We start from the raw sequence: 22,656 nt of genomic DNA on the forward strand, positions 1-22,656 counted from the left end.
TCTTCTCCATAACATACATTACTGGAAAAAACTTGCGTGACACGGTCTAACGGATCGTATTTAGTGAGACGAATATCTTATTTGGGTCATCCATGAAAAAGTATTACTTTTTATACTAAGAGTATTATTTTTTATTGTGAATACGTCTCACAAGAGGACTACTCAACATTACATCCCTCACCCAATCTAAAATACACTCACCAAGTTTTTCAAACTAACAGAAACTTTTTTAAGTTAATACAAGAGGTTAAGGTATACCTGGATTTTCTTGACGCTGGCCGGTTTCAAGTTTACTTTTCTTTTTCCTTTCTGATATTTTATTTCCTTTTAATATTTTAATATTTTTATTTTACATTATGATATAAGAACTTAAAATTTATAGAATTAAACATTTTATAAAGAGATTAATTTTATTAGAAAAACTTTTATTTACGTAAATAATATATTTAACAATGACCATAACAGTCTTTTGGGAAACAATGACTCCCTCAAACAGGCAGCCCATGTTTGTCAGTTGTTGGTCAAATAGAATGATTGTCTATAGGGCCTACAATCAGCCTAGTCCAAATGTAATGGACTCGTCTAAGACCATTTAGGTCAAAACCTAGGCCCAATACTAGCAGTCAAAAAGACTTGGAGCAAATAAATTAACCCACGAGCCCGTCATTTTGGTGAGTGGAAAAATCATAAACCTCTCACTCAATTTCTAGCCGGGCGGGTCGGCCTAGAGGGCTTAGTCAATTTTGTGTGAGATTTGGCAGCAGCCGCATCATTCTGGCGGTTCAAGATATTACCGAGTCGACCCTTCTAGCTAGTTTGATAGTATATAAATGTATATATGCTTGTGTGCACGCGCGCGTGTGTGAATTGAATAATATATTAACGAAATAGGACGATCAATTTCCCTGTAATACTATTTACAAGTGTGAACTATATTTGCGTTATTTAATTATTAAGATTTATGTGATAAAATGTACAATAATATGATCTTGTTTGGACTCTAATAGGTGGTGGTGCTGTATGTGGTCCTCACAGTCATATGCACCGAAATAAAATAAATATAAAAATCAGGAACTATATATATAGATACGATCCAAATTAAACAGATTAATTTAATTACCTTGGGTTGCAGTTTGCCATTTTTGAAGGATTCCTCCCAACTGTGAGAATCAGATTTTTCGATTCTGAGAAACCTTTTCAAAATAATAATAATAATAATAATATATAAAGCTTCACAAACCAAGAATCTTCTCCTGTTTCTTCAAAGCTCGCTTACTTCACATTGTCTCCATAACTACTAATTCAAATCTTCGAGTATATCAACAAGATTCTATCATATTATATATATATATATATATATAGAGGATGACATGTATCTGGACCCTATATTATGATATTCAAATGTAGTAAAAATTTATTTGGAAAAAAAAAAAAAACACACACACACACACAAAATCGTCGGAAATTTGATGGAGTGTTTGCAACTTCTAAAAAATTTAAAAATAAAAAATTCCTAAATATTTGTTATAACCTAGTATTTTCTTTGAGAGCATGTATGATTCATTGGCACTTTTAGCATAAAAAGTCATATATATTGTACTAATAATCCTAATTAAGGATCAGAGATGTAGATTTGGTCATTTAACAATATATTTAAAATTTTATAGGGTTTGTGTCGATTTTTTTCTCCTCGCTAGTTATTTGATCTGAAAATAAAAAACAATCAAAAGAAACATGATTTGTCAGGAATTTAAGTTTTTGTAAGGGCATCACAGGGATACTAAACTCCTACTTGTCATATTTAGCTTAGATGAAGCATAAGACTAGATGTTCGTGTATGAAAGAGCCTACAAATTATGTCGAAAATTTTGTTTTAAAAAAAAAAATAGGAGGAAATATTTTTAATTTGATGATATATATAAAATAAAAAAGCTGGGCAGAAAAATGATACTATGAAATATAATATCAAAGTATAAAAAAAAAACCCAAGACAGTTGTATATAATGATTAATTGCCTTAAGAAAATGCATCCGGAATAAGATTATATTAAATTATATTCTAAGATATTGTATAGTCAAAATCTTCTTCGTGTGATGTGAATCTTCTCTCATATCAAGAAAATTATAGGATTGGTGGATTGAGCATCATGCAATAAAAAAATAAACTGATTAAACTAATATTAATACTCCAACTAATTTGATTTTATAATAATATCAAATCTACAGCATAAACCATGCACAGATAATTACTTAACATCTAAAAGTTCTTCCACACCGCTCACAATTACAACACACCATAAACTAATTAAACACACTTAATTAACTGAAAAGGAAAAAAAATGGTGCTAAATTCACCGATATATGATATACCACATTCCAAATGACAGCAAAATAATAACCCCAAGCCCTAGCTAGCTCTGGCTTTGTAAGTGAAACTAATGTACATATCGATGTTGATATATAATATACACTACACGAAATATTTGAAATTCACCGCATTAGGTAGTTAATTGTCGTTCGATAATAAAGTTTATATGCAGTATCCGATTATAAACTTTATGATCAAAGGATGATTAAATCATGGGCGCATATAAGCGGTTTCGTGCAGTATATAATTGATTGTAAATAAGGATTTAGGTCGCTTAAGGATATGAACCATTTGTAGTGGGTAGATGAAGATCGGTAGGCCATGAAATAGTTGAATTGCAGAAGCCCATTTCAGCTGCGGCTATGGGGGCTGACTCGAAAATGGAGGAGGAAGAAGACGAAGACACCATGCTTCCAAGAATTACCGGCGGTGCATTTTCAGGATAAAAATTTGTTGAAGATGTGAGCTTTTGATACAGTTCTTGAATCCCATTATTTTGAACTTCACCGAGAATAATGGCTTGGTTTGCTTGAGCTTGGTGCTGATTGTTTCTGTGGAAAGAATTTGACAGACCGATAGATGGAACATGGATCGGGCCTAAAGGGTCGAATCCCAAAGCCCGAGAGTGAAACACACCATTGGAAATGGAACAATCTGTCACCAAGTGTGATCCAAACAAACCACCTTCTACTTTTCCAGGATTGGAGAGTGGATTAGGACTAGGGTTTTGGTTTGCTCTGAGTAAAGAAAGTATGTGAGAGTTTTGAGGGGTTACCCATAAAATAGGGCTTTGTGTGAAAGCATCAGCGTGCTCAAATCCACTGAAAAAGGTTGCTTTCCCCATCTCTGGTGAGAGAGTTTTCAACTTTCCGGCACCCGAAGACTTCCCAACCACCGCAGCTATGGTGGTGCTCTTATTCTTCCGGCATCCACCTCCAATGGGAACGTTGCGCAAGGCCCCACCTTTAGTCCAGTAGCGGCGGCAAGTCTTACAGAAATGGCGTGGCTGAGTGAGGTTGTAGTTGTTATAATAACAAAATTTCGTGTTGGAAGAATCGCATCGTGGGCATCTCAGATTCTCCATGGAAGCCGCAGCTGCTGCAGTGGCGGTAGCTCCAGCAGAAGAAGAGGGTGACGGAGTACTGGACGATGAAGGAGAAACCGAGCCATCAAGAAATCCTCCATTAGGTATAGAAATTTTGGATCTTTCTCCACCAATCAATCCAACATTGCCTCCCCCTAGAAGCTCTTGAATCATCTTGTTCTATTCTTTGTAGATCTACAAAAATTCAAGAGAACCAAGAAATTAAAAGGCAGATATTTATTAGTCCTTTTTAGTAGAAAAAGATGAAGAAAGTTGCTACATAGCTAGAGTTTTTTGTGTTTGGTTTTATTATTTACTTGTGATTGTGAGAAAAGAGAGATAATTAAGGAAACATGAAAATGGAGCTTACCTTTGTTTCTTTTCAGTTGAAATTAAAGGATTTTGATATGTTGAGTCAAAAATTTATGGGGGAAGGTAGAGGAACAGAAGAATTTACGATAGAAAATCTTTTATATAGGATGTAACAAAGCAAAGGGACAAGCTACTTTGTCTACTTTCGAAAACAAAATATTGGTTCAGCTTTTTTTTTTTTTTTTTATATGTCAAATAATAGTCACGAGACATTTTTTCCCTAAATAGGTCGACGATCCGCGACCAAATTTAATTTCTTCCCTTCCCCAAATGTCTCTCTTTCCCTTCTTTTAGCATAGATTAATATATTAAATTACTATATATTCAATTAACTAAGTCTCTGTCATATTATTATTATTTTATTGATCATCATCATACGGATGTGCAGGCAAATATTACCCAATACATTGAATCTAATAAGCTTCAAATAAAACTATTTGAAGTCTTGCAACATGTCAAAGATTAAGCCCTTGCTCCATTTTAAAAGTATCTGTATAGAACATTAATACACACACACACACAAGGAGTGGAAATCAATGCATGTTTACCATAGGAAAATAATACTAAAATTGTCGTGTAGTTGTCGAAATCAATCCAAATAAAGTTTCCCATGGAATTGTCGAAATCCCATGTGATGTACCCGATAAAACATGCGGCACACTGATATATATATATATATATATAGTGTTGTGTGTGTGTTTTCAATTTATCAAATTGATTCATCTCGAAATTTTTAAATACAAGAATATATATAATTGAACAGTCGGTAGTAGTAGCAGGCTCTTTCAATCCAAGAATTGGAAACAAATATAGCTTGTTTAGAGTTTAAAGGAGGCTTGTACGCTTAAAGAATATGACCCACCACCCTCAATTACTAGCCTGGAACCGCACTAATTAATGACCCGAAATTTATGGCTTCAATTTGTCTTCACCGAAAATTAATCGATTACAAAAATTAATTGAACTCACAGATCAACTTGCTTGGTGGATACTATTCATATCGGTAATACTTACTTCCACTCGGTAGATACATGTGTGTTGAGTGATGATTTATGACCACTCGTTTAAACATCACGCTTGAATAAGTTACCATGATTTATCTACTCAACACATGTATCATATGTTGAATTGATAAAAACACTATTTATATGGATATCATGAACAAAACCTAATGTGTTCACTAATTATACGGCCACTTTTTCGCAACACGAGGGGATTCATTGTGCTAGCAGCTAGCTAGATAGTTCCTTCACAATTTGTTTGTTTGTGTGAGCTTTGGTTTGTTTGTGCGTGTGCTTGAATCAATCCACGTTCATCTCATTATGATTCCAATTATGAAGTACTAATTTTTTTTTCTTTGGATTAAATAAAAAATTTTGTTAGATCCCCTTGGTTTTGGTGATATTAAACAATAACTTATTATATCAGATCAAGCTGTCTTTGCATGTATTACATGTACTCGACCGTTTTATTGAAGATTCAGAAGAAATTATTCAATCGATCTCATGATACAAAGCTATCCAATCGTTTTAGTCTTAGCAACACACTTGATATTCTCGTTTGCTCGAGCATCGTAAGACCACTCAACCATTCACTCCACCTCAGAACATTTGAAAAATAGTTGAGTTAAGATATATCTTTACATATAAGCCACATGTTCTACCTACTTGATCAGAAAATTTATTTGACTGATCATACACTACAAAAAGATATCAAAGATCAGAATGTTTTTCTAAAAAGACATATATTAGATCTAGTTACTTTTCCTGTCAGCGACCGAATCTTTCCACATTTGAAAAATACCAAATTGCTTATTTATTGAAGTGTATTATGAATCAATAAAGGATTATGACAACAATGTTTTTGCATTTATAAGCTTATAGTCGAACATTGAATGGATAAATGCAAAGAACATCTACATACTTTGAAAAATTCTCTTAGCACTCTACATACTCATATCTACGACTGCTCAATAGTCCTAGCATTAAAAAACATCTATCAGATCATCAAAGACCACTCAAAGCTTCTGACAAATACTCAATCGTTTCAGTCAAGATAGTTTGAGTTGCTCGACCATTTGAATATGAAAACTCGTTCTTTCTGTATTTTTTTTGATATATCAATAGTGAGACTTTTTGTTTTGTGAGAGTTAATAAAGAGTTTCGACTTAGCTAATGGATAAATCTTAATATTGAAACGGGTTGTTACAAGAATTTGTAAAACTAAAGTTTTCTAGTAAATTTCTTTCTAAATAGAAAAAAGAGAAACGTAGAAGGATATTGTCAAGAGAAAATGAACAAGACAAGTATTTACATTATTACGTAACACGCATGCAAATGACTGTATTCCTTTTTTTGAATGAATCATTATGTTCAAGACAAGTATTTATATATCCAAACTGACTCCAAACTCTTCTCTCATTAATTAGCTTAAACTAGCTAGATAGATCAATGTATTGACTGAGTTTAATTCTGACAAGCTTTTTAACGTTTATAATTAGGTTAAAATATTAGATCTTTATTAACTAACTAAAATTAATATTTTTCTATAATTATCTATTTTTTTTAATATATATATATATATTTAAAATAATTATGTTATCCCTATTATCTATATGCTTGATTTGAATATATTTGATCGATTTATCCACTCACTCACCACCCATCAATTATTTTATTAACTGACCACTGTACAGTCAACGCATGAAAAGCTGCCGGTCAAATATAACGTATGATACTAAGGTTAGTTGGTGATAATGCCGAGAAAAATTAAGGGCACCAAGGAATTATCAATATATGAAAATTTTAATATATTTTTTTTTCAAAGGATCAACATGAAATATTGGAACCTACCTGTAAAATAATATTTTGGGATATATATGTTGAATTGTGCACACAGTTAATATTTAGGAAAAATTGCAATTTTTGAAAGTAGAAAAATTTACGATTTAGATTCTGAATATTGGTTTTATTGTGATTTTGGTCTTTTAAGTAGTAAAATTTCATTCTAAATATGCTATCTTATACCTTTGTTTTTTCCTTCAAATTTAGTAGTTTTTTGATATGGTGTTGACGTGGTGATGGTAACATGATATCAGATATTGTTGATGTGTACGATATCGCGTCTGTATTTTTATCGAAAAATGACTAAAATTACAAATAAAACAATAAAAAAATTTAAGACTACTAAGAGCAGTTTTGGCGATAAAAATAATAAAACTCACTAGCTAACATGACAGATGAAATTGTTTAGACTAATAATATTTAGCGAGAAGCAAACATTAATTAAAAATGATCAAAATCCTTTGAACGAAATGTACGTGTTTGGAGAGAAATGTGAAACCCGAGACCTAGACTGAAACAAAAGGTGTGAAAACGAAGAGAGGGAGAAAAAGCTAAGACGAAAACGGCCACCATACCCGAAAAAACATGCTCATCCATTGTTGGAGACACTTCAATCACAAGACTTCGGTCCATAAATGGAGAGACCGACCGTAATACTCAGAATTATCGATTTCTTCGTTTCCTCTATATGTTAATTTTCTTTCATTTAATTGTTGCTCAACGTAACTCTTAGACATCAAATTATCTTCAATTCGATCATGATCTCGAGCTATTTCCGACTAAGAAAACAATATGAACACCATGCTAATGCATATAGTTTACAACAATATTTCAGATATTCTAATCATAACTTAATTAAAACGAAAATGAGGGTAATTAAATTTCTTACTTTAATTTTATATATCTTGAAATATGAATAAATGTTAGTTTGAATGCATGCAGTACTGGCGGACTGCTGTATATAATTGAAGGAAGAGACATAGATAGATAGATAGATACTGGATCGGTACGTACACCTGAACTGACCTGACCTGACCGCGCGTGCCGTCCGGAAACAACCTCAATCAAAAATATGTACAAGTAACTTTAGAGCTTGAATACAAATTATATTGGTACGTACTTTATTTGAATATTGTGTGTGTGTGTGTGGTGGTGATTGGCGGTGGTGGGGCAGCCGAAAAGGACGTGAGAATGGTGGTGGCCGGGCAGCTGGGGAAGGTAATATTCTCTCCTTTTCTCTTCTTGCATGCTCCACGCAACTTCATTAGTCTACAGTACTATTCAACATTCTAGCCACGTCGCTTTCATGCTCTCAAATCCATGACCACATTGATCAATTATTAAACCTGATGCCCTTAAAATTATGAAGTCTGGACTGATCCGAGTCATTCCCCCTAACAAGAATTCAACTGTCACAAGGTAATCGATTTCACATGAACAAATTTACTTTCATTCTCTTGCTCTCTTTGTATCATTATATTTTCTTTGCTATTTGAATTCACAATCACAGCACTGAATTAAGCATCGGGGGACTCCCTGACCCTATTATCTTCTGTGCAGACCATATTTGGCCAACCAGACCCTAATATTGAAATATTTGAAGATCTACTCATCGGACCGAACCCAAGATAAAACTTTGGTTACCTCAAAAGTACCAAACCACCTTTAATCCTAAATATACAATATTTATTTATTTCAGAATTTTTTTAATGGGTTTTGTGCTTATATACTTACTAACCCATGAAAATGAAATAACTATTTAAATGGTAAATTAATGTAAAAAATTATAAATAATAGGTGTAAGTTAAATTGAATGTGTAAAGAAAGAACGATTCGATTCAATCCACATTCTACATGGCCCGGTTCTTGTCTCCCTTTTATGCGGCAAATATAGTCTTTTCTTGGGTCCATAAACATAACCCGTTTCATTAACTTTTTCTTCCCCGAGTATGGTCCAATTTATGCACTTCCACCAATACCATAAATAATTCAGTCAATTATTCATTCTTTGATTCTCACGTACATGCACTGCTTAAGCTGTACATTCTTTTACCATTTATGTTCTCAATTATTTTTACGGTTTTCATCATCCATTTTGTTTTTGTTTAAACATACTCGAATCTCGAGAAATCGCCATCAAACGACTAATCGAAGAATTTCTTGGGAATCCTACAAGATACGTTAGTTCTTTTTTCTCTGATAGATGGTCAGAACTTCATCTGGGTTCGAATCCTACTGAAAGATCCACTAGAGATCAGAAATTGTTGAAAAAATACAAGATCCTTCTTTTGTCCCTTCCAGGCTATTGGAAAAAAAAAACTTATTAATATATTCAAGATAATTACGTATTTACAAAATGCTGTCTCAATTCATCCCATCGAATACATTAAGGTAGTATTTGGAAATGCTTTAAAAAACGATTATCATGAGTATTTCTTTACAAAGTCGAGCACAAAATCTTATACACGTTCTTCTTATGCTACCCACCATTAAATAAAAAAGGCAACAGAGGTGCTATAATTTTTTGTATAATTGAGTACATCAAAGTAATTGTTGTATAGAGCATAATGCAATATTGTGTTTCGCAACCTAAAGCAACAAATAGAAATATTGAGGTTTGTTGGACTGGGCTTGCATTATAAAAAAAATTCAGTTTTTATTACATTGAGGCTGTGTTACATTTGGGCTGCTTTTTATTATTTCTTGGGCTGAGCCCAGATTATTTGCCCAAAAGCCTACATCCATCTAGCGCGAACGGAAAGCCGAGGGTAGATTTGGGCTAATGAGATCCTACCTATGTGGGCATTACCCTCACTTCATTTCAACGGATAAGATCTTGCCACACATACAATTTCAAAAAAAAAAAAATGGGTCCTATATATGTATGGGCAAATCTTGACCATCCATTCTATCATGGGCCAATGCCCACATAGGTATGATTAAATAAACCGTAGATTTGGATGAATATTTGAGTAATTTTTTTAAAAAAATAATTACATTTCATTAAATAAAGTTTTTAAATCAATCATAACCCAAATTAAAGATGTCAAAATGAGCCAACCCGACCACCCTAAACAATATTTTACATAATCCAAAAAAAAAAAAATCAATTTTTTTTACTTAAAAATATGAGAGTGGATAATTACTTTAACCTTGGTGTATCAGTTATTGCTTTTATTTAACAAAAACAACAATTTTCTTCAATTTTATATAATATTTATTCCTTATTAGGCAAACATACAAATACTTTGAAAATAAATTAATACGGAATTAAGTCGTTAAACTGGGGAAATATCAGTTTCTCATTATTTGTTCTTGGCATGCAGAGGCACATTAATTCTTGGGGTTTAGAGAACATGACCATATGATCCGCATCATGAATCATCTTCACCTCATCTGTTGGATTGTTTTCAATCATCCACTAGCTCCTTCCTGCTCACAAACCACGTAAACACGTCGAACCGAGCCGTAATATTCTTCGGGGACAGACTAGTATCTTCCAACAGATGGGTCGCAACCATGGGTCTCACCAATGACGTTGCCAGAATCAAATCCTACATGTATATGTACCCAAAAAGTTCAAGATAAGTACAAGGATGAAAAGGCCAAGTTTGTTTGGATTTCCTGTGAATATTAACATATTTTGAGATTAAGAATATAGCATGTTTCGCATACATGTAATATATATTATTGAATGAATGTGGTTACCTCGGGAGGACAAAGTTGATACAAGTTAGTGGAAAAAACTTTGGGCCTAAGAGGAAGGAGAGGTGGGAGTCTTGTCCTCTCCATTGCTAAAAGATACTTGGCAGTCCAAAAATGTCTCCATTTACCCTGTCAAATGCTGGATATGGTAGTAGTTAAACTCCTACTCCTATTTCATCATTTTAATTTTAACAGTGAATTTAGTTAGGTAGATTTAATAATCCCATTAACAGTACTCAGTGAAACTGGAGTTGAAGAAAGGGAAAAAAGAGGGGGGGGGGGGGGGGGGGGGGGGGTTGTACTTTTGGTGATGTTTATCGAATAATTTCCACTATTATGTCACGTTTGCCTTTTCCATGCATGGCGTTTGCTTCTTCCTTTCCTTCCATTTTGTCTGCAACAAAAATGGCGGTTTTTTGGTGTTAATCAATCTCATTTCTCGCCATTCCCTTCCACTTTTTTATTTGCCGGTTTGGGTAAATTTTGATTACCGTAGACTGGTTGTAAACATTTGTATTGTGCAAGGAATATAAAGACCAGCTCGATCCAATAATATTTTTTTTTACTTTTAATTTTCTTTCATCAAACTTGATGAATATATAATCTCAATTTTTAAAATATATCAACTTTCTTTAATAAAAATAGATTTTTCTTCTAAACTTAGTCTATGTTAACTTTCTTCAACTTGTGATTTTTCGATGGATTTAGCTTAGATTAAGTTCAGTTCTTTAAAAAATCTTAATTTGACTATTTTACTCATCCAAAACATGTCATTAATGTGATTTTTCTTCCTGTAGCTCTGGGGTGTGATCGATGGATAGAAGCATTTGATGATTAATTTAATTATGGGTGTCAATTCGAATAATTCAGGTCATGTTGACGCAGATAGTATTTAAAAAAATGCTCGACCCTCGACCCGATTCGAACCTGAACCAACTTGAAAAATCCGAATCCGGACCTTGCTCAATGAAAGTATCCGAAAGTAATTGAAACGGGTTATTTTATTTTTTAACTTCGGTTAACGTTTTTTTTTAAAAAAATGATCTTTTAATGTATTTAAATTACATTTTAAGAGGTCATTTACTAAAAAAAAAAGAAAAAAAAAAAGAAAAAATTTGATCGAGGTCCTGAAACAGAGTATTTGACACCTTAATTACGGCGTCTCCCGTCAAAGTTCAAACCCTAAATAGCGTTCGACGTCTTTGATCACATCTCCAAATGGATCCTCTGCCGGAACCAGTTAGTTATATCTGTGGAGGTACTGCTTAATCTATTACTGTTACTTGCGTTCATGTTGATTGGTTCTTTATGCCTTCATCTGTCGGTGGAAGTTGGATTTATGATAAATTTGAATTGGGGATTGCAGATTGCGGACAAGAGAACACTCTGAAGCCAGTGGATGTGATTCAGTGCCGTGAATGCGGTTATCGTATTCTTTACAAGAAACGCACCCGCAGAAGTAATTCTTTTAACTCAATATGATAACTAATAATCGTTTCTTCAAATATATTATTTTATCGTCAAACGATTACTGTGTGTTGGCTTTCTATTCTGGCCCTTGATTAATCTTCTTTTTGGATTTTTTTTAGTGAGTTTTAATATTTTCATCTGAATTGTTATGTTCGGTCACTGCCATGATCAAGCTAGTTGAGCTGAATGACATTCATATATTTTTATTCAAGTTTGTGCTAGTTTTGATCACAGCTTGATGATCAAATACTAATCTATTTTGTGATTTAGTTGCACCATGTCTTCCCTATTTAATTTTTAGCTTAATATCGAGTGAATTTTTAAATATTTTCATACACTAGTATAATCATATTGAAATTTTGCAATGTGCTATTGAATAAAATAATTTTAACCTTGAACATGTTTGAGCACGGTTCTGGTTCGATGATTTAAAATTCAAATTCAATTGACTGGCTTGAAAAACATTATTTATTTGTGTTTTTTAAAAAACAAACCTATTTATTTGTGTTTTGTGCCCATTCATACTTGATTTTGATTTTTTTCCCCCACCAATGTTTATAAAGATTGATATGATCATTAAATTATGCAAAGAGAAGTGAACTTTGGTGAGCATAGAGTTGATTGATTTGTGGGGAAGAAGATGGTGAGAGTGTTATGTATACTCTTCTTTCTTTCTTTTTTTTGGTGTGTTTTGGGAACAATAACATGCTTATTTTTATGTAACTAAGAAGGCTATGCTGTGAATATATCCGTGGAGTTTTATGAACCATTTTTTTGATAAGATTGAACCTTGATGCAAATTTATTATACCTTGCTTTGGAGAGTTGAAATCTGTGCATAAAATTTCCTTCATAAAAGAAATTTTAGCCCGAGTCTTAATGCAATTGTTATGTCCCATTCCATTGCTGCAATCCTTCGAATGCTCTCCCCTACGAAACGGTTGGTCTTTTTATGCTGCTTGCTTTTTTCATGTTCTTAAATTTGTTGTGGACCTTTTCTGGGCAAATTGAGTGTTTTATGTCTTCGTGAATTGCTTGCTGAAGTGTTGAATGAGTTGATCGTGTTGAGAAGTTGTGGGATTTTACTCGTCTCCATTGGAAGTTAAATCGTGTCTTCGCCTCACAATGTCCTCTCCACTATATCCTTTTCTTCCCAAGAAGCTCTTCCCGAGAAGCTGTGATTCCTCATTTCAGAGCTACCATCAATTTCAGACCCCTTTTTTCATTTTAGTGGCACAGATCCCCCTTCCCTTTTGAATCAAACTTCCCTTTCCCTATCTCATCATCATACACCCTTTTCCCTTCATTGTTTTCGGTCTAAATTGTTGTCCCAAGGGAATAAACTTTCATCGACGGGCTAATAATTATCCTAGTGATGTTTTCCGATTTGCAATTCATACTCTGTTTTAGTGGTTTTTCCCCTCAGATTTTATATGGCGACTCTTTTCTGTCCAATCCATGCAGTTGTCCAATATGAAGCTCATTGAAGTCGCGTGAAGCAACTCAACTCCTTATTTCAAATGCACCGGGAAATTAATCTGAGAACTTTGTTATATTCTGGTGGATTCTTTACTACTGTAAAAAATTTGAATCCGTAAAATAGTTGTTCTTATTGGGGATCATCGTTCTAGTTATTTTTTAATCACTTGTGAAAGTTATTTAATGCTGACTCTTAGAAATTTGACTGAAACTGTTGCTTCACCCAAAAGTTCGAAAGTTTTGGAGAAGGGATCAAATTAGTTTTGATTCGGAATTTAATGGATGATATTGCTTTGTCCGAATTAGACCCTAGTTTTGTGATCTAAAATGGTTACGACACGAGCTCGATTTGATTTAAATTTATAGGTGGAAGAATTACATTTTTAGTTTTAACAGGACCAAAACTGGAAAAAAGAAATGTAAGTTACGAGACTAAAACTACAAAATAATATTTAACGAGACCAAAAATAAGTGGAAAAACATAAATAATAGTAGGATCAAAAACGTATTTATTCTTTTATAGGTTCAAACTCGATCAAATATTTTGAGTTCAACTAATAAAATGTCAAATTACTTAAGCTTGTGCTTAAAAAATTTGAAAGCATTTGTAGTATAATAAGGGCCAGGCTCGAAAAATATAAAGCTCTAAATTTTGTGTTTATATAAAAAAATATTCGTCCTTAAATTGTGTGTCCTTAAACTATCTACAAAAATTAATAGATAGAAAGTTTTCATTGTGAATTTTCTGCATTGTCCTTAAATTGTGTGTTGTTTAGATTAGTTGCATGGAGATCTGATGGAAAAGGGGTGCAAAAATTAGGGGAAATCGGAATATAAAATTTATGGATAATAGAAAATAGCTACAAGTCTATAAATGCACCAAGAAAATTTAATGTATATTATGCTCAACTGCTGAATGTCATCAAATGCATTGTCTAAAATCAAATAAAAATTTGACTTGCTTGCCTATCAAGCCATTCTCCACAATGCTGCTGCACCAGACGCGCTCTGTCTCTTCTCTTCCACTCTACAGCAAGGGAAGATTATAAAATGATGATAATAATAATATTATTATTATTTAATTGGTTTTGCGTTTTTTAAAAAGGGAAAAAACAATTTGGTCGTAAAGTGAAAAATTATGATTATATTCAATTTAAGGTGTTATAAACAGAAGTGCCATTTCTCTCCGATCCCACGTTGTATGTGTGCTTCCCTCTTCCTATTTGTCGTGTTTTCCCAGGTTCAATGGAATATATATATATGTTGTTGTGGTCTGATATTGAAAATTTTGACCAATATAATTATTAAATAAATATTAGAGTTAATTAGTCGATGGAGAACTGAGAGTAGTTCTACTGATCTTCCAACTACGAAATAAATTAAGCTACATTTATGTATACCTTTTTGCATGTTAACATTGAACTTGTGTCCCCAGAAATAAACGGCTCGCGGTATTTCTTGAAATCTCCCGACAGTACATGTAAATTTTACTTTTTTTTTTAGGATATGAATCAATACTATTATACAATTTTTTTAAAAATACTCACATATTTAGTATGGAAAAATGGTTTTTTTTTCTTTTCAAATGAACCATACATATTAAGCAAAGGAAAATCAAGAAAGGCCGGAAAGCATTGGATCACATACATGCAAGCAAAGTATGAGGTAGATAAAAATACAAAGAAAACTCGAGGAATTTCACTAGAGATCTCGGAGTTGCCGGAGGTTCATGGGAGATACATATTTGGTGTCACCATCGATTAGTTGCTTGGCGATTATAATATTCGCTGCTTCGCTTGGATGGTAAGGGTCCCAAAACACGTGCTTGTCCCGATCGGAACACATAGTGGAGGTCGGCCCACACGGGATTATCCCAGCGAATTGCCCTCCGTTGCCGCAACAAGCTTTACTTGCAGTCGTAAAGCCTGCGATCCATTTGTGATAATTTATATTAATTTGCGAAAATCTAATTAATAGGTTGTGTCCTTGAAAAAAGGACATTGATTTAAGTGATATAATAAGCTGTCTGTGCGTACGTACCGTATTTTGCATAATTTGTGATGAGTTCCATGACAAGATTGTAGACATTGGCATGAACAAATGTGGCACCTTTAAGGTTGTCATTTAGTTCATTCAGAAGATCCTTCAATCTGGCGTTGTATTGAACTGCAAGCTTATCTGGCAATGAAACGCATTCATTCTCGCGGAGTTGGTTAATGGTTTTCTGATACGGAATGCAACCAATTGGCCCAACATTTCCCACGACAAACTTCCTTGCATCAAGTTGGTATAGTCCTCTGCAATCACTAATTCATCTTATGAGACAAAAATTAAACATGGAATTAATATCAATCATTTGCAGCTATCTAGCTAGCACGTACCGTAAGTTGACCTCTTAGATGGTTGATGAGATCATCGACAAATGCATCGGGGCTTTGTGTTATTCTTGCACCCATTGATATCACGGGGAGGAGGTAATTGTTCAGGAAATCATTGGACCCTACCGTGATGGAGAAAATGGAATTCTTAGTAATGTGTTCTCTTGCCTTGGATGGACCCAACAACCCATCGATTTGTTTCCTTGTTATGTTGAAGTAATCTACTTGAATGTCCATTGAAAGCCTATTCACCTGCGAAATTCCAAGTGCTATATTGTAAATAAATCAAGTTTTCAGTATATTTTCCTGTGATTGCTTGTTTTACTTACAAAAATCCTTCCGGTGGCATTCATGATCCCTCCACCTCCCGAAGCATAATTTACCCCATGCAAAACAACATTACCGGTGGTATTCGGGGCAAGAAACGGCACTGCGTAGTGTGGCTGTCCCAGTTCCTCCCCTACAAAACACAATTAGACACTGTATTTCACTTAAACTAGTCCTGGTGGGAACAGAACATACCGACAATGTCTCCAATGGTTCTTCCATTCGTGTATCGACCGGTTGGATTCCCACCGGAGGACTTGAAATCAATCCCATTTGGCGCAATATTAGCCTTAGACAGAGTCTGCAAATAGTTATTGTTCCCAGCATCCACCAAAGAATCGCCGAAAATGAATGATGCCCCTTTCGTTAAATCTTCTTTCTGGGAAACTCCGAAAGTAGACAAATTCATAGTAACAATCAAGAAAACGAGAGCAAGTTTCATATTGTAATGATTAAAGTTGAAGGCCATTGTTTCTCTCCTGTTGTGAATCATCAAAAGGTGCATATATATGTTTAGACACAATTTTTGTTGAGAAACTTGTGATTAAGGGAAGGACTAAGGATTTTAATTGCAGTTGTTTTTTGGTATGACTCGGTTAATTTTCTCGGGGTTAGGTTAACTATAATAATTTTCTGTCTCGATTTGTTTGGACCTATGCACTTGCGTATGTTGCAAGAAAATCAGAGAGAATATCATGCATGATGTATTATGAAAATTGTTGTGAATATTATTATTATATATGTGAATGACAAGTACTTCGATATGTCTTCCTGCAAGTTGAGTCAATTGACGTTTGGAGGGCCAAACATAACTTTTTTTATTTTTTTTTATCACAACTCACGCGGGGAGCAGAGATCGAACTCGGGGAACCGACTAATTCGACAGAGGGTGAGATCATTGTGCTACAAGCCCGGTCTCGAGGGCCAAACATACTTGAATAACACCTTTATAAATAACATTGTTACATGTCTCCATCTAACATCCAATAACCAATGCTATATAAATTTTTTTTCCCTCCAATGACGTTGTGTATAACTAACTATGTGCAATAATTTTTACTAATTGAATTTATGTTAAATACTAAAAGAAGTTAAATTAGTTTTATAAATAAATAAATTAAATATTTTATTTAAAATATACAAGTTTAAATTTAATATAAGTTTATTTTAATAAAACGATGAAATAATTTATTGTTGTAAGTAAAATTGTAAAGAATATTTCGACAACATTCTTTTTAGTGTCGATGAATTGGAGACATGTTTTGAATTTGGTGTAGATATTGCATTATTTTGATGTCATTGTTATGCTTAAAAAAACACAAATATATTAAAACTAACTGAATTACTTGAAGCCATGCATGGATTATGACTTATGAGTTTAAATTTCGTCAACTGACTATATTGTAGATTCTTAAAATCTCAAACCAAACTATGGAATAAATCCAATCAAACTAAAAGTTAAATTTGATTTGTTCAGTTCAATTGAAGAAATATAAAAGTAGCTGGAGATCGGCTTATATATCCGGCTGCCATTATGAATCGCGCGTTTGAACAGAGTAAATGTACCGAAAAGGTAATGTGGCCGTAGTAGCTACGGGTAAAGTAAAAAACAAATAAAGCTGCTGTCGTTTAAGGATTCTTATGTGATTCTTGATTTTGCCTGACACATATCCAGCAAATTTTTGTTTTTCTTGGACATGTGTCAAGATTTTACAGGTTTTCCAGCATCGAAGGAATATTGTTAGCTCAAACCTACTGCAAAAATATTTCTTGCTTGTTATGGAACAGCATCACAATTATCTGTATTTTCTCCACCCTCGCTATAATCGATATCTAAATTCGTGCTTAAATACATTGCGCTGTTCTCAATTTGCATCTTACTCGTTACATTTCATCTCCGAAACCAACAGGAATGACTAGCGATTATGGCCTCAAAAAGGGTGACGAGTCTGGTTCAAGTGGGTCTGGCATCGGGGTAAAATTTTTCAAGATTGTCTCCAACCCGGGAGCACACAAACTTGTGAGTTTTTTCATGCCTCGTAACGTATATATGTAAATTCTTGTTTGTAGTTCTTGATATCTAGATCTGTTCCAATATTTGATTTTTGTTCGTGAGGATGGTATATGTTATGTAGATTTGTTTGTAGATCTGCTCTTGTTTTTACAATCATATAACTTGGAAAGATTGGCGGGGAGACGATGCAATGTATATATTCAGAGATCAAATGCTTGCGGTTCTTTAAGAAGATGTGCTTAAAGATTTCTATTTTTTTGGTTATTGCGATAGTTGGTTAGAATGAGCTCCTGAAAAGTATTTGGGTGTTCTGTGTGTTGAACTGAGCCAGCTTTGTTTCTTTTCTTCCCATAGTTATGATTTTTATACTTGAGATATGTTTCCAGAGACTTCCTCCTGATTTTACTCGAAGATGCGGGCACAATCTGCCAGACCGTGTCTCTCTCGAGGTTCCAAATGGTTTAGTTTGGAAAGTTGAACTGACACACTCCAATGGTGAAGCTTGGCTGCAGGGAGGATGGCAGCGGTTCGAAGAGTATTATTCCCTCCGACTCGGGCACTTCTTGTTATTCAAATATGTTGGGGATTCTCATTTTGAGGTTCACATATTCGACACCGCTGCTACGGAGATAGAGTATTCTGACTATGATTCCCTTGAGAGAGACGCCGGTATGAACCAAGTAGCTGAAACCGAGGAAGTTGAATGTGAATCCGATGATTCTGTTGTATTTGTGAAAGAAATTTTGGCAGGGAAGAACGTATCATCTCTTGATTCATCTCCAAATCATCGATCTGATATGGGTAAGTTGTGTTCATGTTTTAGTCTGTTTAAAATCTTCTGATACATCTGGTGATGCAACCTTGAATGTTAGTTCGTCAGAAAGTGTGAATCATTGTGTTAGATGTGTTGTCAGATAACATGTCAACGTATCGGAGGGATACATCACCAAGATTTGCTATAACATATTGATTCTCGGGGTTAAACTTTATTGAAACATGATATTAGGGGATTTTTGGCTACTATACTAGTTGCAATGTTATAATATCTTGTGTGTATATTTGTGCATAAAGGGTTATTTTTTGAAGTCACAGAACTGAAATACCCAGGCGGGAAGCAAGTGAAACAGCAGGCAAGGTATGGTGACGACAAATTCAAAGCCTATACGAGGGCATTAGATTTCATGTCTGAGAAGCCAAACGAAAACCGGTTTACCATAATTGTGATGCATCCATCTTATGTCTGCACTGGACGCTCGGCTTTGGTAATTCATCAATAGATATCCTGAGTAATTATTATCGTTTCTATTATTATATATGCTACTTTTCATGAATCCTTAGTTTAAGGCTTCAAACCCATGAATTAAAATTGATTAATGATTTTATTTTTGTTGCAAGCATATACCGCTAGAATTCGCCAAAGAAATCTTGGCTGGTACGGGAAATAGCTCGATCCTCTTTGTTTTCGAAGGGAAGACATGGCTAGTAAGGTGCATTTGTAGAAAACGGAGAGCTTCCATCACTTCTGGATGGAGCAAATTTGTTGAGGACAATAATTTAAAAGTAGGCGACGCTTGTGTGCTTGAAATATCTAAAAAGATCAACATCGCATGTGAAGTTATTATTTTTCGTGGTTGATCGAATTCAAAAGACATGGATTGGTCGTGTGCACTTTTGTTTTTATATGCTTGCAATGTAGCCTGTTGATTGTATTTCATTCCTGAATTATATGTCAAGTGATCTACAACATCGCATGTGAAGTTATTATTTTTCGTGGTTGATCGAATTCAAAAAACATGGATCAGTTGTGTGCACTTTGGTTTTTATATGCTTTCAATGTTGCCTGTTGATTGTATTTTATTCCTGAATTCTATGTCGATATCGAACTTTTACTTTGAAGAAAAATTCTTTTAAAAAAAGTATGGTATTGACATTTTACTGATCAAGTTTAATCGCAAGTGCTTTTGGATGCCATTTGTTGATTTGAGAAGAGTAAAGTTTAATCTTACTTGGATAAAGTGAAGGTCGTGACTAATTTTGTGATCGTTAGATATTTTGATATGTTATACTTCCAATATAGACTTAAAATTATACTTAATAATATAATATAGATAAATATTTTTATGGATATGTGAGATGGGTAAACTCAACTTATACTGAAGTCAGAAACTTCTTTAATCTTGCCAAAACCTCTCTTATACCCTTAATCTTGCCAAAAACTTCTTTAAGACCTCTTTCAGCTAAGCGATGAAGTCAGAAACTTTCGGATTCCCTTCTGTGGTTCGCAACTCTTGGAACGGTTTCAAGGTACGTTTGGGACAGAAGGGAGCTGAAATTTGTGTAAGGCTTAATAGAAATGTTACGGAAATGTAAGCAAATTCATGATTGATTTTATTGATAACAAGACTTATATAGCCATACAACTCTAACTGAAAGGAGAAAAAACAGTCCACAAATTTATTTGAGGGCCACGGCTATTGGTATTTATTCTAACAGTACTTTGAAATAGTTAGTCCTAAAATATTAACTCCAACAATTCCTCCCTTGAACTTATTGTTATTGATAATGCAATTAGTTCATCTCAGGAACAGTGCACACTCCAAGTTCTTCACGGAACTTTTGGAAATCTCCCAATTTTAGCGGCTTTGTCATCAGATTAGCAACTTGATTTTGAGTTCCACAATAAAGCAGATCAACAACTCCTTCCTTTGTAAGATCTCTGAGAAAGTGAAATCGCACATCTATGTGTTTGGACCGACCATGTAAGACTGGATTTTTGGATAACTTGATGGCATAATTGTTGTCACACATCACCATGGTGCTTTCTTCTTGTAGATAACCAAGTTCTTTCAAAACATTCCTCATCCAAACAGCTTGGCATGCACAAGCTGCTGCTGCCACAAACTCCGCCTCAGTAGTTGATAAAGTGACAATGGGCTGCTTTCTAGATGACCAAGCTACTGCACCCTCACTCATCATAAACACGTAGCCAGAAGTACTTTTACGATCTTCCATATCTCCTGCATAATCACTATCTGTGAAAGCCAACAAGTTTTCTGTTCCTCCCTTCTTGTAGAAGATTCCATAATTCATGGTTCCTTTCAAATACCTTAAGGTCCTTTTTGCTGCTTGGAAGTGCAACTCAGTTGGATTGGCCATAAATCGACTAATCAGACTTACAACAAACATGAGATCAGGTCGTGTGGCTGTGAGATACATGAGGCTTCCCACAATCTGTTTGAAATAAGTCTCATCCACTTTGACTCCTTTCTCATCTCTGCATAATTTATACCCCGGAACCATGGGATTACAGACTGCATTGCTTTCCTTCATCCCAAAACGATCCAACACTTCTGCTGCATATTTCCTTTGACAAATAAAAATGCCTTCTATCTTCTGTAGAACTTCTATTCCAAGGAAAAATCTCATTTTTACTAAGTCAGTCATATCAAACTCTTTCTTCATTGAACATTTGAATTCAATTATCATATCTGCATCATTACCAGTGAACAAAAGATCATCAACATAAATACTCACAATGAGAATCTTACCTTCATTGCTTCGTTTGATAAATAAAGTGTGTTCACTGTGACTTGCTTGAAAGCCCTCCTTAATGAAATAAGATTCAATCCGACTAAACCAAGCTCTTGGGGCTTGTTTTAGTCCGTAAAGCGCCTTATACAGCTTGTACACTTTCTGCTCATTTCCCTTCTTTTCGTACCCCTTCGGTTGCTCCACATAAACTTCCTCACTTAGCTCTCCATATAAAAATGCAGATTTGACATCTAGTTGGTAAAGCTTCCAGCCTTTGTTTGCAGCAAGTGCTATGATCATCCTCACAGTGTCCATTCTTGCTACAGGTACGTACACCTCTGTATAATCTACTCCATGTTGTTGGGAATAACCTTTAACCACCAACCTTGCTTTATATTTGTCAACTTCTCCGAGTTCATTCAGTTTAGTTTTGTAGACCCATTTCACTCCTATTCTTTTTGCCCCAGCTGTAAATCTACTAACTTCCATGTTTGATTTTTTTCAATAGAATTAATTTCTTCATCCATGGCCAATCTCTATTTCAGACTTTCCACAGCTTCCTCGAAATTCATTGGATCCGAAGATACAACAAGTGCCATATTCATTTCTTCTAATAGACCTTCACCTGAAACATAGTCTCTCATCCACATGGGAGGATGTCTAATTCTGTTCACCCTGGCATTCATGCCTACTTCATCACTGGTACTTGAGGAAACATGTGCATCTTCGGTTTCATCAAATTCAGCTTCTTCCTCTTCTGTATTTTCTTCACATTCTTCTTCATCATGGGTAGTACTTTCACTATCTTTCCGTTCTAAATCTATTGACAGATCCTTTTCGTAGCCTGCATCCCAATTCCATTGGCTTTCTTCTTCAAAAAACACATCTCGACTCAAAATAATTTTTTTTGTAATAGGATCATACAATCTGTACCCTTTTGACTCATCACTAATACCAAGAAGTACACATTTCATGCTCTTATCTTCGAGTTTCGTCCTCTTAGCATCTGGAATATGGACATGCCCAATACATCCAAATACTTTGAAGTGCTCCACTGATGGTTTTTCTCCACTCCAAGCCTCTTCTG

General features: G+C 34.4%; 4 protein-coding genes and 1 long non-coding RNA gene across 7 annotated transcripts; 2 read left to right on the forward strand and 3 right to left on the reverse strand.

The window, feature by feature from the left end:
• Nucleotides 1-2,220: 2,220 nt before the first annotated feature.
• LOC142506196 (uncharacterized) lies at nucleotides 2,221-3,625 on the reverse strand. The gene has a single exon (XM_075619376.1). The coding sequence runs from the start codon at nucleotides 3,623-3,625 to the stop codon at nucleotides 2,642-2,644; it is 984 nt and encodes a 327-aa protein (XP_075475491.1). The 3' UTR covers nucleotides 2,221-2,641.
• A 3,630-nt stretch (nucleotides 3,626-7,255) lies between these two features.
• On the reverse strand, nucleotides 7,256-7,807 carry LOC142505958 (uncharacterized). Its single transcript, XR_012804516.1, has 2 exons — nucleotides 7,693-7,807; nucleotides 7,256-7,445 (listed from the first exon to the last, which is right to left on the reverse strand). It is a non-coding gene; the product is annotated as an uncharacterized LOC142505958 (long non-coding RNA).
• Nucleotides 7,808-11,486: 3,679 nt separating this feature from the next.
• On the forward strand, nucleotides 11,487-13,482 carry LOC142505352 (DNA-directed RNA polymerases II, IV and V subunit 12-like). The gene is made up of 3 exons (XM_075618311.1): nucleotides 11,487-11,629; nucleotides 11,738-11,830; nucleotides 13,305-13,482. Exons 1-3 carry the CDS (start codon nucleotides 11,590-11,592, stop codon nucleotides 13,325-13,327), a joined length of 156 nt encoding a protein of 51 aa, XP_075474426.1. The 5' UTR covers nucleotides 11,487-11,589; the 3' UTR covers nucleotides 13,328-13,482.
• A 1,382-nt stretch (nucleotides 13,483-14,864) lies between these two features.
• On the reverse strand, nucleotides 14,865-16,545 carry LOC142505369 (GDSL esterase/lipase At2g23540-like). The gene is made up of 5 exons (XM_075618334.1): nucleotides 16,220-16,545; nucleotides 16,027-16,157; nucleotides 15,697-15,949; nucleotides 15,360-15,614; nucleotides 14,865-15,244 (listed from the first exon to the last, which is right to left on the reverse strand). Exons 1-5 carry the CDS (start codon nucleotides 16,527-16,529, stop codon nucleotides 15,021-15,023), a joined length of 1,173 nt encoding a protein of 390 aa, XP_075474449.1. The 5' UTR covers nucleotides 16,530-16,545; the 3' UTR covers nucleotides 14,865-15,020.
• Nucleotides 16,546-17,829: 1,284 nt separating this feature from the next.
• LOC142505714 (B3 domain-containing transcription factor VRN1-like) lies at nucleotides 17,830-19,826 on the forward strand. 3 transcript variants are annotated; one of them, XM_075618807.1, is made up of 4 exons: nucleotides 17,830-18,044; nucleotides 18,425-18,839; nucleotides 19,125-19,300; nucleotides 19,434-19,826. In XM_075618807.1, exons 1-4 carry the CDS (start codon nucleotides 17,937-17,939, stop codon nucleotides 19,671-19,673), a joined length of 939 nt encoding a protein of 312 aa, XP_075474922.1. In that variant the 5' UTR covers nucleotides 17,830-17,936; the 3' UTR covers nucleotides 19,674-19,826. The 3 variants fall into 3 exon arrangements, with proteins under 3 accessions (XP_075474922.1, XP_075474923.1, XP_075474924.1); XM_075618808.1 differs by having other exon boundaries at nucleotides 19,131-19,300; XM_075618809.1 differs by having other exon boundaries at nucleotides 19,146-19,300.
• The last annotated feature ends 2,830 nt before the right edge of the window (nucleotides 19,827-22,656 follow it).

This window comes from Primulina tabacum, chromosome 10 (assembly GCF_025594145.1).
Source record: "Primulina tabacum isolate GXHZ01 chromosome 10, ASM2559414v2, whole genome shotgun sequence".
NCBI classification, from domain to species: domain Eukaryota; kingdom Viridiplantae; phylum Streptophyta; class Magnoliopsida; order Lamiales; family Gesneriaceae; genus Primulina; species Primulina tabacum.

Coding starts and splice junctions, on each gene's coding strand:
- LOC142506196 (XM_075619376.1), bottom strand. CDS start 3,625: ATGATTCAAGAGCTTCTAGGGGGAGGCAATGTTGGATTGATTGGTGGA.
- LOC142505352 (XM_075618311.1), top strand. CDS start 11,590: ATGGATCCTCTGCCGGAACCAGTTAGTTATATCTGTGGAG. Junction 11,630..11,737: donor AGTTAGTTATATCTGTGGAG/GTACTGCTTAAT, acceptor TGGGGATTGCAG/ATTGCGGACAAGAGAACACT. Junction 11,831..13,304: donor CAAGAAACGCACCCGCAGAA/GTAATTCTTTTA, acceptor CAATCCATGCAG/TTGTCCAATATGAAGCTCAT.
- LOC142505369 (XM_075618334.1), bottom strand. CDS start 16,529: ATGCACCTTTTGATGATTCACAACAGGAGAGAAACAATGGCCTTCAAC. Junction 15,615..15,696: donor AAGAGGTCAACTTACGGTAC/GTGCTAGCTAGA, acceptor GTGATTGCAGAG/GACTATACCAACTTGATGCA. Junction 15,245..15,359: donor CACAAATTATGCAAAATACG/GTACGTACGCAC, acceptor AATGGATCGCAG/GCTTTACGACTGCAAGTAAA.
- LOC142505714 (XM_075618807.1), top strand. CDS start 17,937: ATGACTAGCGATTATGGCCTCAAAAAGGGTGACGAGTCTGGTTCAAGT. Junction 18,045..18,424: donor ACCCGGGAGCACACAAACTT/GTGAGTTTTTTC, acceptor ATATGTTTCCAG/AGACTTCCTCCTGATTTTAC. Junction 19,301..19,433: donor GCACTGGACGCTCGGCTTTG/GTAATTCATCAA, acceptor TTTTGTTGCAAG/CATATACCGCTAGAATTCGC.